This window comes from Ceratotherium simum, chromosome 24 (genome assembly GCF_057802395.1).
Source record: "Ceratotherium simum simum isolate JZ-2026a chromosome 24, ASM5780239v1, whole genome shotgun sequence".
In the NCBI taxonomy this organism is placed as follows: domain Eukaryota; kingdom Metazoa; phylum Chordata; class Mammalia; order Perissodactyla; family Rhinocerotidae; genus Ceratotherium; species Ceratotherium simum.
Window position 1 is genome coordinate 35,919,530 of NC_141923.1, and position 16,016 is coordinate 35,935,545.

Below are 16,016 nucleotides of genomic sequence, written 5' to 3' on the forward strand. Positions count from 1 at the left end.
CAGCATGGCTTGCCAAGCGATGTGTCGGTGGGCGCCCGGGATCCAAACCAGCGAACCCCGGGCCGCAGCAGTGGAGTGTGCGCACTTAACCGCTTGCGCCACCGGGCCGGCCCCATATTTTATTTATTTCTGATCTGACTTTTATTATTTCCCTCCTTTTACTGATTTTGGGCTTTGTTTGTTCTTCTTTTTCCAGTTCTTTTAGGTGCATTGTTAGATTGTTTATTTGAGATTTTTCTTGTTTGTTGAGATAGGCCTGCATTGCTATAAACTTCCCTCTTAGTACTGCTTTCGCTGTATCCCATAAATTCTGGCATGTGGTATTTTCATTTTCATTTGTCTCCAGGTATTTTTTGCTTTCTCCTTTGATTTCTTCATTGATCCAGTCATTGTTCAGAAGCATTTTGTTTAATGTCCACATATTTGTGGCTTTTCTGATTTTCTTCCTATAGTTGATTTCTGGTTTCACACGGTTGTGGTCAGAAAAGATGCTTGGTATTATTTCAATCTTAAATTTATAAAGACTTCTTTTGTGGCCTAATATGTGATCAATCCTGTAGAACGTTCTATGTGCATTTGAAAAGAATGTGTATTCTTCAGTTTTTGGATGGAATGTTCTGTATATACCTTTTAAGTCCATCTATTCTAGTGTGTCCTTTAAGGCCAATGTTTCCTTACTGATTTTCTGTTTGGATGATTATTATTTTCTATTAAAATTGCTTAAAGTGAGATACATTTATAATATGCTTTATTAAAAAAACGATGCTACATATATGGAGATACATAATTGTATGCCTAGAAGGAAGTATGAAATAGGAAGATTAGTCCACCTGGTTGTGACATAGGGTAATTAGGCCAATGTTATAGGTCTGATTCCTATGTGAGTTAATTTTATTTAGTAATATAGGTATAAAAATAAATCCCTCACACAAGGGTACTTTGTGAGTACTGTTTTAACAGCACACATGTGGTATCCACAACACCGGAGGCAAAAAAGCACCTGAGAACACATATACAGAAAGCAGATTGGGAATATAATCACAATCTTTGGATATGAAGAACAGCACAATTGCCTAGATGTTGTGATTATACACACACACACATAAATCATGAATATTATACAGAGAGGGATTTAATGAAATGTTCATATTTGAAGAACGCAAGGAGAAGTATAAAGGGAAGGATGTAATAAGAACCATAAATAGAAGGATATAATGAGATGTACATATTTTAGAAGTGTAATGAAGTTTCTGGACTAAAGAGTCCAAAGAAATGAGACTACCTGAATGGAATTATGAATGAGTTCAAGTGGCTGCACTCATGGAAAAATCTACAGCAAATGCCAGCACAGAACAATATCCCAGGAAATATTTGCAAGTAAACAGAATCATCCTAGGTGAAAACTGTACTAGACTGGAGGTAGAAACTGGAGGCAGTAACTTGGATAATCAAAATATATGCTTTCACTTGAAATATTTGAATAACTATCTCAATTCTCTGCTTCAATTTTGTAAAGTTCAACCAGAGATAAGCAGAAAAACAGTGAAAACTGCTGTTTAGTTAAATTTTCTAATGAAATAGGGAGCACATGCCTGAGTGACCTGGGTGGGTGGAATGTAAATTTGATTACAACGAAATACATAGGGATCCAGAGATTGTTCATGTGGAGCAACAAATGGAGCCGCGCCAAGGAATTGTAGCTTTGACTCTGTAATTTATAAGCGCTTATCCCAGGACTAGGATCTCAGAATCCCCACATGGAAAACGAAGGGACAGGAACAAGTTACTAAATTCCAAATACAGCAGCTTAGCGAAAACTAGATGATCTACGTATATTATTTCCTTTAACAGTATCTCACAATGACCTTATTGGGTAGACATTATTCCTGTTTTTTACATATGAGAGAAATAAGACTCAGAATGTTCAGGCAGCTTGCCCAAGGTTTCTCAGCTAGTTAAAAGCAAAGCAAGGTACAGAATATGTTTGATGGCAAAGTTCCTTCCAGTATACCTTACTTCCTTTTCCTTTATTCTCTGACAGCCCCTGAACCATCAGGAGGAGTGAATGAATTCCTATCATGACTTATGAACCACTTTGGTGAGAACCTCCTACAGCCTGGAATCAGGAGCGTCTGAATTTCTTCTAGAAGGCAGTGAATTTCTGCTTAAGACAACTGCCTATCTTCAGGCAGTTGTCTAACTATAAGTCAGAGACAGGGAGAAGTGCCTCTGCTGTGGTCAGTATTCTAACAGAGATATTTTACTGCTTCAAACTGAGTTCCAACAACAAAGCTTTAAGGTTCCCTGACTAGATTTGCTTAAGTCTTTTGTGGAAAAACAAAGAACCCAGGTCAGAGATGTTGAAGTCTTTGGTCATGTAATCTTAAATAAGAAAGCCTAGAGCTTGTAATCTAAAACAATGCTCCTAAGAAAGCAGAACCCTTTCTATTAAAAGCTCATAGTTTTTCCATCGTTAATTGAAAGAGACTGGGAATTACAGGGAATAGTGTCAGAATATTTTAATCTATTTTATAGTACCTAGTATTGTATCAAATGTAAAGTTGGAATTTATTCATGTCATGCATTTTGCAGGTAAAGAAAATGAATCATAAATGGTAGTCTTATAACTACCATTGTTATGCCAGGTATGCCTCTCCCAAGAAACCAAAGGAAGGTATTTATAATCTCTTGAGCACTTGCTCCTTAAAGGCCTTGCTTACAGATAGGAGCTGAAAATAGTAGATATACTAAAGGACAGAGACAACAGAAAATTCATCTGAGTCAAAACAGATTGAAACAAAAAAACAATACTTGACACATACACGTACATTGCTTCAGATGAATAATTTTCATATTTATTTGAAATGTAGTGTGCTATAGTAGAATGAACAGCAGACTAGGAGTTAAGAATCCTACGTTCTAGTTGTTTTTAATCATAACTATTTGTCTAACTTTAAGAACATTATTACACCTCCTTGGTCCTCAGTTCCCTGGACTTTAGAGTAAGAGAGACTACTTGATCTCCAAGTTACCTTCTTACTATAATATTCTAAGTAGTTCACATATTATACTCGAGAATTCCTTCATAGAGTTACCCTATGTCTATGACCTTGACAGCAATCACTTCCAGCATTTCTGTACATGATTTATCCTTAGTTTTCTGGGATTATTGCTGAATCTTCTCAGACATATAAAAATAATTTTAGAGATGTTACAGTTCCAAACTGCTTCATAGATTCAGTGGTTCTGGACCTCTCTTAGGAAACATGGGCTTTCCTCTATGGACTTTTATAATCACAGATGTCAGAGTATTTGCAGAGGCAGAATACCTGGGATTTCAGAGAACTGTGAAGGTCTTTCAGTATCCCCCCAGCTCCCACACTTTTCCTACTCAGTGATTGATGGATGAAATTCAATAATTAGAGGTACATCTAGCTGAAATCAAAACGAACTATGAGGGTTGTCTCATTAAAATGCAAACATCCTTGATAAAGATAACATTTAAAGTGCAGTGAGAATGAGTTTCTAATCCTTTTTCTGGGGAAAAATCTCTTACCTTCAGTAAGGCCATATTTGACGCATGACAATTCAATTTATAGTGATTCACTCTTACAGCACACTCTGCTTTTTACACCCATGCTGTTTATTAGGGCATTTATAACACAGACTGATCAAATATGTCAGTTCTATCATAAAACACATGAACAAAGTGCTACAGGAACACGGAGGAAGGGTATTTAAACCAGTTAAGGAAAGGGGGAAGTGGACATCAGGAATGTCTTCATGAAGGAGAAGCTTAAGTTTAATCTTAAAGAAAACGTAGTGGGGGAGTGGGGAGATGTTGGTCAAAGAGTACAAACTTTCATTTATGAGATGAATAAGTTCTGGGGATCTAATGTACAGAATGGTGACTATAGTTAATAACACCGCATTGTATACTTGAAATCTGCTAAAAAAGTAAATTTTAAGTGTTCTCACCATACACACACACACACACACACACAAGGTAACTGTGAGGTGATGGATGTGTTAATTAGCTTGGGATTGTGATAATCATTTCACAATGTATATGTATGTCAAATCATCATGCTGTACACCTTAAATATATACAATTTTTATTTTTCAATTATGCCTCAATAAAGCTGGGGGAAGAAAAAGAATACACAACAGTCAGGCAGAAAAGTAGGATAAAGTTGTTCCAAGCAAAAGATAGTATATGCAAAGGCCTGGAGGTAAGAGAATAAGAGGTAAGAAAGAGCGTGGCAGGGTTAGGGAAAAGCAAGTTCTGATGAGAAGGAAGTAAGAGAAGAAACTGGAAAAAGTAGGAAGAAATTAGATTATTAAGGGCCTTATATGACATGTCAAAGAGTTTGGATTTTATCTGGAGGTTACGAGGAGGGCTACTGAAGAGTTGTATGCAGGGAATGTTAGTAACAAATTTGCCATTTGAACAGATTACTTTGGCATCTAACTGGAGAACGCACTGGGAGGATGCTAATAGGGGAAGGAGAGCCTGTTAAAATAATCCAGGAAGTTAAACTAAATTGATAGCAGTGGAGTTAGAGAACAAGGGATGGAGTCAAGAAGAATTAGAAGAAACAAGTATCGTAGAGGTAAGGAAAATAAGTTTAGTATTGGTCATGTTAAATTTACTAGTGGCAGGTATACATTTGGTATATGAGTTTGGAGCTCAGGCAAGGTCTGGGCAATAATACAGATTTAGAAATCACTTAATAGGTGCTATCTGAAACCGTTGGCATGCATGAGGTGATCTGAAGTGAATGTGCAAGATGTGAAAAGGGCCAAAGACAAAAACTCTCAAGAAAGTTTATATTCAAGGAATTGACAAAAGAAGGAAAGCCTACAAAAGAGCCAATAAAAGAGCCAAGTACCACATTGTTTACCTGTCTCATCTCCTGCACTCCACAGTGTGATCCCTGGGGCAGGAGTTTTGTTTTAGTCATCTTTGTATATCCAGGACTTAACACAGTACCTGACATTTAGCAGATGTTTAATAAATATTTGTTGAACAAACTGAATTTTGTTTCTATATATGGTAGTGTTTTCTAAACACCTAACTAAAGTGCCTAGGAGGTTTGATTATAATATTCTTTTGCAGTAAACATCGAGCTTGATCCAATTCAAAGGTTGAATGCAAACCTCACTATTATTTTTCATCATCAGGGTTGGAAACACTTGACAAGGAAGTTAACCATCCATGAAGTGTTTGCTTACTTATGAGTGACAACTGATTTGATGAACAAACGAAGGGGAAACAAGCACATGAAAAGAAAAGAGAATCCATCTGACAGCACTTTTTTTTCCTAGAGGAAAAATAGAAATGGCCATTCCCAATTCTGTTTTTTCCTTAAAAGGACTGGAATTTCTGTCTAAATGTGACTTGGCATAGACAGCGAGATTTTTCTAAGGACTGATGTTAAGGGAAACTCCTCTGAAATTACAAGAGGCCAGGGATGGTTAATTTATTTTTATAATAGGTAAAGTATTATTTAAATTTTATTCCCACTTAAGTTTACATACATATTTTCTAAAAATGTCTTGGTGTTCATCGATATCAAAAAATATCTGAATATTCTGTGTTTAGTAATAGAAAGAAACTATTTCATTAAAATTGATTTCTGAAATCACACGGTTAATTCCTGACTAATTCCCCACTCTAGTCAGTTTTCTAATCTTTATTTCCTTTAATGAAGAGTAAAACAAAAACAAAAGACAAGGTTTAAGCCTAATGATATATATACCTAGAAGAATGCAAGTCAAAGATGTAGGATAAGTGTAAACTATATAAAAATATTTTTTTTCTAAGTAGGGTCAGGGACCAAAGAGTATAAATTTGGCATTTAACATTTCACTAGTTTAGGCCTTTTAATTTTAACATAATTTATTATGTTATCTACTATTTTTTTTTATATTTTAATACTGGAAGAATAGCATTATTATGTCGTAAAAAGAAGAATGAAAGTCTTGAGCCTTAATCCTATTCGTTTTCTGCTGAGTCTGACTTTCTGTGCAGAAATATTAGGGTGTTTGTATAGATGTTCTTTAACGTTCACTGAAGTTTGGATATTTTATGATCTATGAATATAAGTCCTTTATTCGTAAAATCAATCCTTTTGTGTTGTTTTTATCTGCATAAAAAAATTAAGAAACTATAGTTTATTCAGATTGCACTAAATACAACTTCTATGCTGAATTTTTAGAAAGGGAAATGGTTGATTAGAAACTGAAAAAACTGGGGAACACTACCTTACCATTGTCTTTCCACAAGCTGGTCTCAATGTGCTACTAAACTAACAGCAGAAAATGAGAAGACAGATGAAGCAGAAAAAAAAATGAGATCAGACTGGTTGCTCAATGATCCATGGATAAATTAATGTAGTTTTTACATTTTACATTTAAAAACACTACAGGACACATTATCTCCTATTTCTGAGAGAAAGGATATCAGGCAGACTCAGAGTTAACTATTTTTCTCACTCAATGCTGATTGTCCTCTCTTTAGTTTAGAATGTTGGTATTTTGATGGACAGGGGAAACACAGTTGATTTTTTTCCTTTTTTTTTTTTTTAATGAAAAAGAAATTTTATGGGTGCTTTACTGTGTATACTATTAAGACTGATTTTAGAGTTGAGTATAAATAAGAAGCAAAAAGAATGATGATAATTGTGGTAATGGTTAATAATCTTTCTCTTTCAGGAAAACTATATCTTAATGTTACGTAAATCTTTCTTGGAAAAAAGTGAAAAGAAAAGGCAATGGGCAAATATAATAGTACCTCGGTAGTTGATGATTTCTGTCCCAAGCACCGGAGTCATCTCCAGGACTGTGATGAAGGCTTTGTCCATAGATGTTAGAGGAAAAGGAGACATGCGATGTCTTCTAGCCACCTTGGTGATATCGACAGCACTGTGACCTAAACAGGAAGATAATTAACTAAGAATATGATGCTGAAACACTGATTAAAAAGTGGGAATGACTTTAACATTAACTATTGGAACATTAAATCAAGTTAGCAATACTACATCATGTGTCAAGACTTGGTGAAATTTAATGATGATATTGGCTAATCATTTTTGAGTGTTAACTATATATCACAGCACTGTTCTAATTAATCTTTACAGCAACCCTATGAGGAGGCATCATTACTATCCTTATTTACATATGAGGAAAGAGGGGTTTACATATCTTGGTCCAAAACACTGAGCTAGTAACAGAAGAGCCAGGATTCAAACCTAGGTAGCCTAGCTTCAGAGCCCATGTCCTTAACCACTGTACTAAACTTTGAACACTTAATGAGCTAGTTAGTAAAATGAAATCAAGTCATGCACTGCATACTGATGTTTCAGTCAACGACGCACCACATATATAATGGTGGTCCCATAAGACTTGTACCATATAGCCTAGATGTGTAGTAGGCTATACCACCTAGGTTTGTGTAAGTATAATCTATGATGTTTGCACTATGACAAAATTGGCTAATGATGCATTTCTCAGAATGCATCCTTGTCATTAAACAATGCATGACTATACCCAAACTTGAATTTATTTAGGATTTCATAGGAAATTTTCTTTGCTCTGAAAAAAGTCATAGAAAAAGATTAATATTTAGCTACTCATTCCCTACCTAACCTTATCTAGTCCCATAGCATTAACAACACCTACACACGAAAACTCCTAATTTTATATCTCCAATCCCAACGTCTACCTTGAACTCTAGATTTATATGTCATCCAAATAGCTGGTAGATAAGAATATATATCTCCAAACTTATAAATCATCCAACGTGCACTTGGATGTGTAATAGGCAATTCAAACCTAACAGGTCCAAGATCAAACTCTTGATTCTCATCCTCCTATCTTACGCACACGATGTCTTATTCTCTCACCATTCCCACCTCAGTAAATAGCAATTCCATTCTTCCAGTTATTAATCCAAAACTCCTCTTTTCATCAGAACCATATCTAAACTACCTTTGAAATATCTCTAGAATCTGATCATTTCTCACCATCTTCACAACTACTACAACAGTTGGAACCATCATTTATTTCCTGGGAAACTGAACAGTGTCCTCACTGGTCTCCTTGCTTCTACCCTTGTCCCACTACAATTTATTCTCCACACAGTAGTTACAGTAATCTTTTTAAATTGTAAGTTGGATTGTGCTAATCTCTGCTCACAACCCTCCAATGACTTTCCATTTCACTCAGAGTAAAATCTTTGCTATGGCCCACAAAGCCCAACATATTATGGCCCCCACTGTTCTCATCTCCTGTCATTTCCCCCCTTGTTCACTATGCTCTAGCCATACTGGTTCCTTGCTGGTCCTTGAGCATGCCAAATACATCTCTCTTCAGGGTCTTTGTACTTGCTGTTTCCTCTACTTGGACCATTCTTCCCTAGATATTATGGCTCCATCCATCCCTCATTTCTTTCAGGGATGATGTTAAGAGGCCTGATATTAAACATTCTATACAGAATATTATCTACCATCACTCTCTATCCTCCTTACCTTACTTTACCTTTCTTCATGGATATACATATACACATACACACATATATATGGATATTCACAGCCACATACTATACTATATATAATATATATTTATATTTATTTGTTTATAGCCTCCTTCTAAGTAGAATGTAAGCTCCACAAGAGCAGCAACTTTGTCTTTTTTGTTCACTATTATCACCAATAGCTAGAATAGCAGCCAGCACATATTAGGCAATAGAAAATAAGTATTTGTTGAATCAGTAAATGAATCATTTAATGACAAAAAGGGACTTCTTAGAGCATTATACCCTTATGCATAAATAACTTGGCCTTTTCTTAGGAACCTTAAAGGTCTATAGCCCAAAGGGAAAACAGAAAAGGAGTAACTGCAAACACTGTTGCTTGGCTATCTTAACGGCTATCCACAGCTCCCTTCTTCCCTAGCCACTTTGCAGCTAGGAGTGGCCATACGATATAGTTCTGGCCAGTAAGATGTAGGAAGAAGTCCCTGGGACAGGCTTCCTATTACAAATAAAAAGATGAAGAGATAAAGCTTTAAGAGAAGAAAGCTTTTGCCCTTTTACTTTCTTTCTACTTGGAACATGGTTAGATACTGGGAGGCGCCATAGCCATTTTTCAACCAAGAGGATGGTAACCCACATAATAAGTATGGAAACATGAGAAGAAAAAAGAGCCCAAGTCTCTGGATGACAATGGTGAGCTGCCGTACAAGCCCTAGACTGCCTGCCTCTAGACTTTTGCTAAGTGAGACAAATAAGCTCCTATTTCATTAATCTACTTTATAATGATTGTATATATCCCTCGATAGTCTGTAAGCTCCTGGTCCTTGCAATTTATTAAATTTAGTACTCCTACCCCAATTCCAGCAGCTGCTTCAGACATATTAACTGAATTGACTTAAAAGTACCACCCCAAAGAGTTTCCATTCTAAGACGAATGACACTGTCATAAGTACTCAAAGAAAAAGACACATAAAGATGCTTATACTTATGACATTTCTTCCCCACGCGCAATCATAAAATTACAAAATTTTCAAAGCTTGAAGGATCTTAGAGATTATTTAGTGCTAAATATGAAAAACATTTTCTACTCAAAATTTAAATAGGTGAACACTTAAAAAAGAATTATGTATGATTTATCATTCACTTACAATTGAAATGTAAGTTTATTTATAACTCACTTTCACTGAAGTCCTGGCCTTATCATTAAATACCATAAAAACATATTGTCACAACCAGTGTAACTGGAGAGAATGACAGAGATAGGTGCTTCTGCTTTTGATTCAGGTTTATAGGTCTCAGATCTAATCTTTTCTAAGATTATAAAAGATGCTTTACTTTCTTTATGGTGCAAATTGTGTATAATCTTATAAAAGCTGTCCTTTTGAAATGTTTAGTTTCCGAGGAGAAAACTGTACTTTTTAACTGCACTGAGTTTATTTGTTAAATATGCTTCACAATAGAATAGAATTTTTCTTATTAGAAAGCAAGTTGGATTACTGGCGACACACACACCCATTCAACAAATATTTATGGAATGCATTCTATGAACCAGGCACAATTAGGGACTTGGGATACACAGAGTTAAGATATACCCTGCCATGAAGAACATTACAGCTCAGCAGAAAGGAAAGATATGTAAGTAAATAAAAAAATAAGAGCAGGAGGATAGTAAACCACTTGACAGTTCTCTACATAGATTGGTAGTTATTTATTTATTTATTTTTTAATTGGAAATTGTGGATAAAGGTTTGAATATCTACTAGCCTGGAAAAATCTTTCCCATTTTTAAACAATTTTGTACCTTATTTATATTTTTCTTATGCAACCTACCACTCTCCATCTTATGTTACAGACATTTAAATATTTGCCTTAGCTATGTTAGTCAACTGTAAACTCCTTGAAGGCAGAACTATCTTATTAATCTTTGTATCCTTTGCCACTTTTAGAACAGTGCTTTCCTTATAGTAGGTACTGAATAAATACTTGAGGTATGAATGAACAGCAAATCCTTCAAAGTCAAAAGTTGGGAAGGAAAAACAAAGTGGCACCTCCTACTCTGTGCTTTTGCTTCTCTAAGCCCTTCAACATTTATAGACTCTATCACAACATGACTGCCTCACTGGATAAATAATCTAAATTTTGATGCTAATGGGTTAATATTGGTCCCTGGCTAAACTATTTCCATGTTATCACAGGGGCCTTCTGGATAAATAATAAATTAACTGAAAGGAATGTCTCAAAAGAGGAGTATTTTAATTCTCTGGAACATTAGCAGGGGTGTGTGTGTGTGTGTGTTCTCAACACTTACTGAGCACCTTGTATGTGTGAAGCAACTTCTTCCCACTCAAGATCCACCCAAAATCACACAGTAGAAACAGTTAGCTACTTCACCAATAAAGAAGGGTTAACTTGGTCCTGTAGATACGAGGAAAACAGTATTTGTCACTTACTTTCTACACACAAGAATAAAACTAATGAAATAGATAATAGCTGCTCTTTTTAAGTAAAAGAAACTACTAAATAACATTAACACACCTACTTCTTTTTTTTTTTTTTGTGAGGAAGATCAGCCCTGAGCTAACATCCATGCTAATCTTCCCCCTTTTTGCTGAGGAAGACTGGCTCTGAGCTAACATCTATTGCCAATTCTCCTCCTTTTTTTCCTCCAAAAGCCCCAGTAGATAGTTGTATGTCATAGGTGCACATCCTTCTAGTTGCTGTATGTGGGACGCGGCATCAGCACGGCCGGAGAAGCGGTGCGTCAGTGTGCGCCTGGGATCCGAACCGGCCGCCAGTAGCGGAGCGCACGCACTTAACTGCTAAGCCACGGGGCCGGCCCCAACACACCTACTTCTATTGTATCCCTCATCACATGCAGGACGACTATGTGTCCAGATGATTCCATTTAACAGAAGACTGTAGTTAAAATGTTTGAAAATCATTGATGTAGGTGATCCAGTGCTCTCATTTTCAAATCAAAAGTGGACAAACAATGCTCCAGGGACAGCCCCAGGGACACACAGAGAGAGGCACCAGCAGTTGGAGGCAAAGGCTGGGGATGCACAGCACTCACACCTACAGCTCAGGGGCTCTTACGCAAGCCTTCCAAGGGCTGGCGTGGACGCGGCCCAGTTTTAGAAGGCATACATTTCCAAAATAAATGTGGTAAGCAAATAGTTATGTTTGCGTTTTTTTGTTTGTTTCCATTTTTTTTTGGTGAGAAAGATTAGCCCTGAGCTAACATCCGATGTCAATTCTCCTCTTTTTTTTTTTGCTGAGGAAGACTGGCCCTGGGCTAACATCTGTGCGCATCTTCCTCTACTTTATATGTGACGCCGCCACAGCATGGCTTGAAAAGCAGTGCGTAGGTGTGATAGGAACCAGCAAACCCTGCTGCTGAAACGGAACGCACACTTAACCCCTACGCCACCGGGCCAGCCCTGTTTCCATTTTTTAAAGAGACAATTTCAACTATTTTCTGATGTTGACACCAATGATTGACGAGAAGCTTCAAACTGAAAGCTTCAGAAAATTTAAGAACAGTTATCTCTGATTTCTCTTATTTTGCAAGTTACAACCCCACAGCACTTCTAACTGTCCTGGGTCATTAGAGAACTCAATCAGACACGAAAAAGGATCAATAAATGTTCTCCCTCACATCCCAACCCTGTTCTGATTCTGAGCACAGCATAGAAATCTGATATAAGAGAAAAAATTTGAGGAAAAAAGTACATACTTGAAGGCTAGATGGGTTACAGCCTAGTAGCCAGTTTTCATTGAGTGGTGCATAAAACTCATTTACGAAGAAGTAGTAAAGAGAGGAAAAAATAATTTTTTAAAAAGTAAGAAGGTTACAATGAAAAGAATTTTGGTTTATGGATAGAGAAAATATCCAAAACTTTAGAGAAAATTTGGATAGAGTTTTTCCTATAAAGCAAAAACCGTTTCATGGCCACAAACATTCAGATAGCTACCTTACAAATGAATACCAATGGTCACAAAGAAAATCTGTGAGGGCATTAGCTTCCTTCAACCTTGTAAACTACAAAACAAAACAAAACAAAACAAATGTGAAAATATGTGTCCTACAGAGAAGATTATAGTGTTCAAGGGAATATTTATTTCAACTTACAAAAGTAAAATTAGCTAGTAATGTACGGTTGTTACTGATAATTTGTAGGTAGGCTAGCTACTTTGATGAAAAGAAACTACCAAGTGCTTTAGGATACGGGAGTGGGGGCAAGGATGGAGAAAGGAAGTCGAGACATCCTCCCCACTGGCAGCTGTCCAAACTGAGCAAAGAATAACAAGTTGAATTATTATAACATCTAAATTGACAGCATTCTTCTGCAATGGGTTTAATTTTCTGAAGTAGATCTGCAGGATTAAAGCAATTTTAAATTAGCCACAGATTGATGATCTAGAGGTTTCTCTAATAAGCCTAGGCTTCCATAAGTAAAATTTAACTTGTCTCTCTTCTATTTTCTGTTGCGTAAGTCCAGACACGAGGTTGATTATAAGACATGTTTAAATACTAATGGCAGTGTCTATGATGTACAAGGCCTTCAAAGGGACACAGAAAGTACAAACAGATTCCTTTCTATTAAGTAGAGTAACTAAGGATCTTTGTTACATAGTAGTAACCTTTTTCTTATGGCATGGCCATTCTTGAAATGGAGCTGTTTATATCAATGAAATTATTTTTCCCACTTCAAATGCATCCTTTTTAATCTGACAAATTTTAATACACAATGTTTCATCTTGGCTTGAAAATCCATTTTTAAAATTAGAAGTAAATGAAGAAAAAAATGCTTTCAGATGACAGAATAGAATATAATAGAAACTAGATGTTCATGTAGGTTCTTCCTGATTAAATTCAAAACCTCAAGAGGAAATTTCATTCTTCAAACAGTCAATAAAACAGTTTCCCAAACTACCTAAAGTATAAATCATTATTCATTCTTTGGATATACGGAATATCTCAAGGAAGAGACTTGTTCTGCCATATTAATATTACTGCCTCTATTTCCCATTGTATTTGCAGCTTGAATTCCTTGTATTTCTATTTCCTAGATATTTCTGAACAGCAAACCACCTAAGATAATGAATAGCTTTCCTGGGAAACTTAAAGAGCTAAGATGATAGTAATTTGTTCAGGTTAAATAGCTAGAGCTTTTGGTAATTCAAAGAATGTGTGGTTCAGATACACAAAGAATTTAGTCTTTCATATAAATCTCTCAAATTAAGAGAAAACAGGTCCAAAGCTCTATGGAAACAATGCAATGGTAGAGTTTGTACGCTCAGGACTATAGGGCACTTTGCATATCTGAAAATAATTTCTCACATTGTTTTCAATTTAATAGTCGTATACATTTTTCTCCTTGTTTAAGATAACGAGCCTCATAGTATTCTGACAAAACCTAGAAACTATGGCTGAAAGGATTGTGTTACTTTCTAGGGCTGTACAAGAAATATTAAAGGAAAGTACTCTTGGGATTTCTGTGCATCAAGGTTATAAAACAGGGCATTGTTGTCACAAAACGTTTGCTCTATAATTTATATCAATGATTCACTATCACCCACAGAATAAAATTCAAATTCCTTAGAACAGTATATAAAACCCTTCCTTGCTTCCTTTTCAGCCTCATCACTTATTACTCCATCACTTAGAAAACTGATAATATTGTAGAGATCAGAATACACCATACTATTCCATATTTTCCTGCCTTAGCATATGATGTTCTCTCTGCCTAGAATAAATTTGCTCTCATCTTTTTGTTTTCCTGGGGAACATTATCTTTCCCTTATAAGTTTCTTCGGTAAAGAAATACTCAAATAATGATGGGAACATGTCAAAAGGATCTTGGAGTCAATTTGAATAGACTTCCTTTGGTCAAAATTGAGACAACTTGGGCCGGCCCCGTGGCTTAGTGGTTGGGTGCGCGCGCTCCGCTGCTGGCGGCCCGGGTTCGGATCCTGGGTGCGCACCGACGCACCGCTTCTCCGGCCATGCTGGGGCCGCGTCCCACATGCAGCAACTAGAGGGATATGCAGCCATGGCATATGGCTATCTACTGGGGCTTTGGGGGAAAAAATAAATGAATAAATAAAATTATAAAAAAAAAAATTGAGACAATTTAAGCATAAAAATAAATTAGGGGCCGGCCCAGTGGTGCAGCCGTTAAGTGCGCACACTCCGCTTCGGCAGCCCGGAGTTTGCAGGTTCGGATCCCAGGCATGCACCGACGCACTGCTTGTCAAGCCATGCTGTGGTGGCGTCCCACGTAAAGTAGAGGAATATGGGCACAGATGTTAGCCCAGGGCCAGTCTTCCTCAGCAAAAAGAGGAGGATTGGCATCGGATGTTAGCTCAGGGCTGATCTTCCTCACAAAAAAAAACAAAAAAACCAAAATAAATTAGGGTAGTAACAGATCATAGAATCCATTAATAAAATAAAAATAAAAATCCATGAACATATACTAGTACAAATAAATGATTAAAATTCTTCCTTACAACTGAATGTCAAGTGATAAATGAAGAAACGTTGGAATTAGAAAATTGATTCAGGTAAAAATCAATAGATACTAAAACTAGAAGGCGAAAACTTCAAGAAAAACAATATATTTATATGATCTCAACATATATCCCTGGAAGATTCGTATTAACTACAAAGCAAAATAGTAATTTGACAGTGAAGAAACCTGGCAGACACCATCCTAACCAATTGATCAACGTTAATATCACCAGTAACGGGACAAAATGACATCATGAGCCTCCTGATCTGATGCATTGAGAAGGACGCAACATCACATATGAGGTGTTACTGACAAAAATACATAACCTGAATCAAACCATTAGGAAACATCACAAAAGTCTAAATTTGAGGAAGATTCTACAAAATAACTGAGCTATACTCTTCAAAAATGTCAAAGTTATGAAAGACAAAGAAAAATTGAGGAATTGTTCCAGATAAAGGAGCCTAAAGACACATGATAGCTAAAAGTAATGAATGATTCTGGATTGGATCCTGGATCAGAAAAACAGAATGTTTTTTTCCTTTTGCTATAAAGAACAGTATTAGAAAAACTGGCAAAATGTAATTTGAATAAGATTATGTAATAGTATTGTGGCAAGGTTCATTTCCTGACTTTGATAACTGTATTGTGGTTATGTAAGAGAATATTTTTTTCTTTTTCCTTTCTTTTCTTCCTTTTTAAAAAAATAAATAAAATATATACTTGAAGTATTTAGGGGTAAAGAGGCATCATATCTGCAGTTTACTCACAAGTAGTTCACTAAAACATGTATTTTAATACACAGAGAGAAAAGATAAAGCAAATGTGGTAAAATGCTAACATTTGGAGGAATCCGAGTGAAAGATATACAGGAAGTCTTTGTACTAGTCCTGCAGCTTTTCTGAAGTTTGAAATTATTTCAAAATAAAAAAATAAAACTTTTTTAAATAGTCCCTCCTTTATGA

General features: G+C 36.1%; 1 protein-coding gene across 5 annotated transcripts in view; it reads right to left on the reverse strand.

The window, feature by feature from the left end:
* The window catches only part of GPHN (gephyrin), a 642,551-nt gene that overhangs the window by 122,480 nt on the left and 504,055 nt on the right, over nt 1-16,016 (reverse strand). For all 5 annotated transcript variants that reach the window (XM_004426256.2, XM_004426255.2, XM_087448348.1 and 2 more), the window contains one exon: nt 6,797-6,934. In XM_004426256.2, coding sequence (XP_004426313.1) covers nt 6,797-6,934 — 138 coding nt within the window. The remainder of the gene's footprint in view (nt 1-6,796; nt 6,935-16,016) is intronic.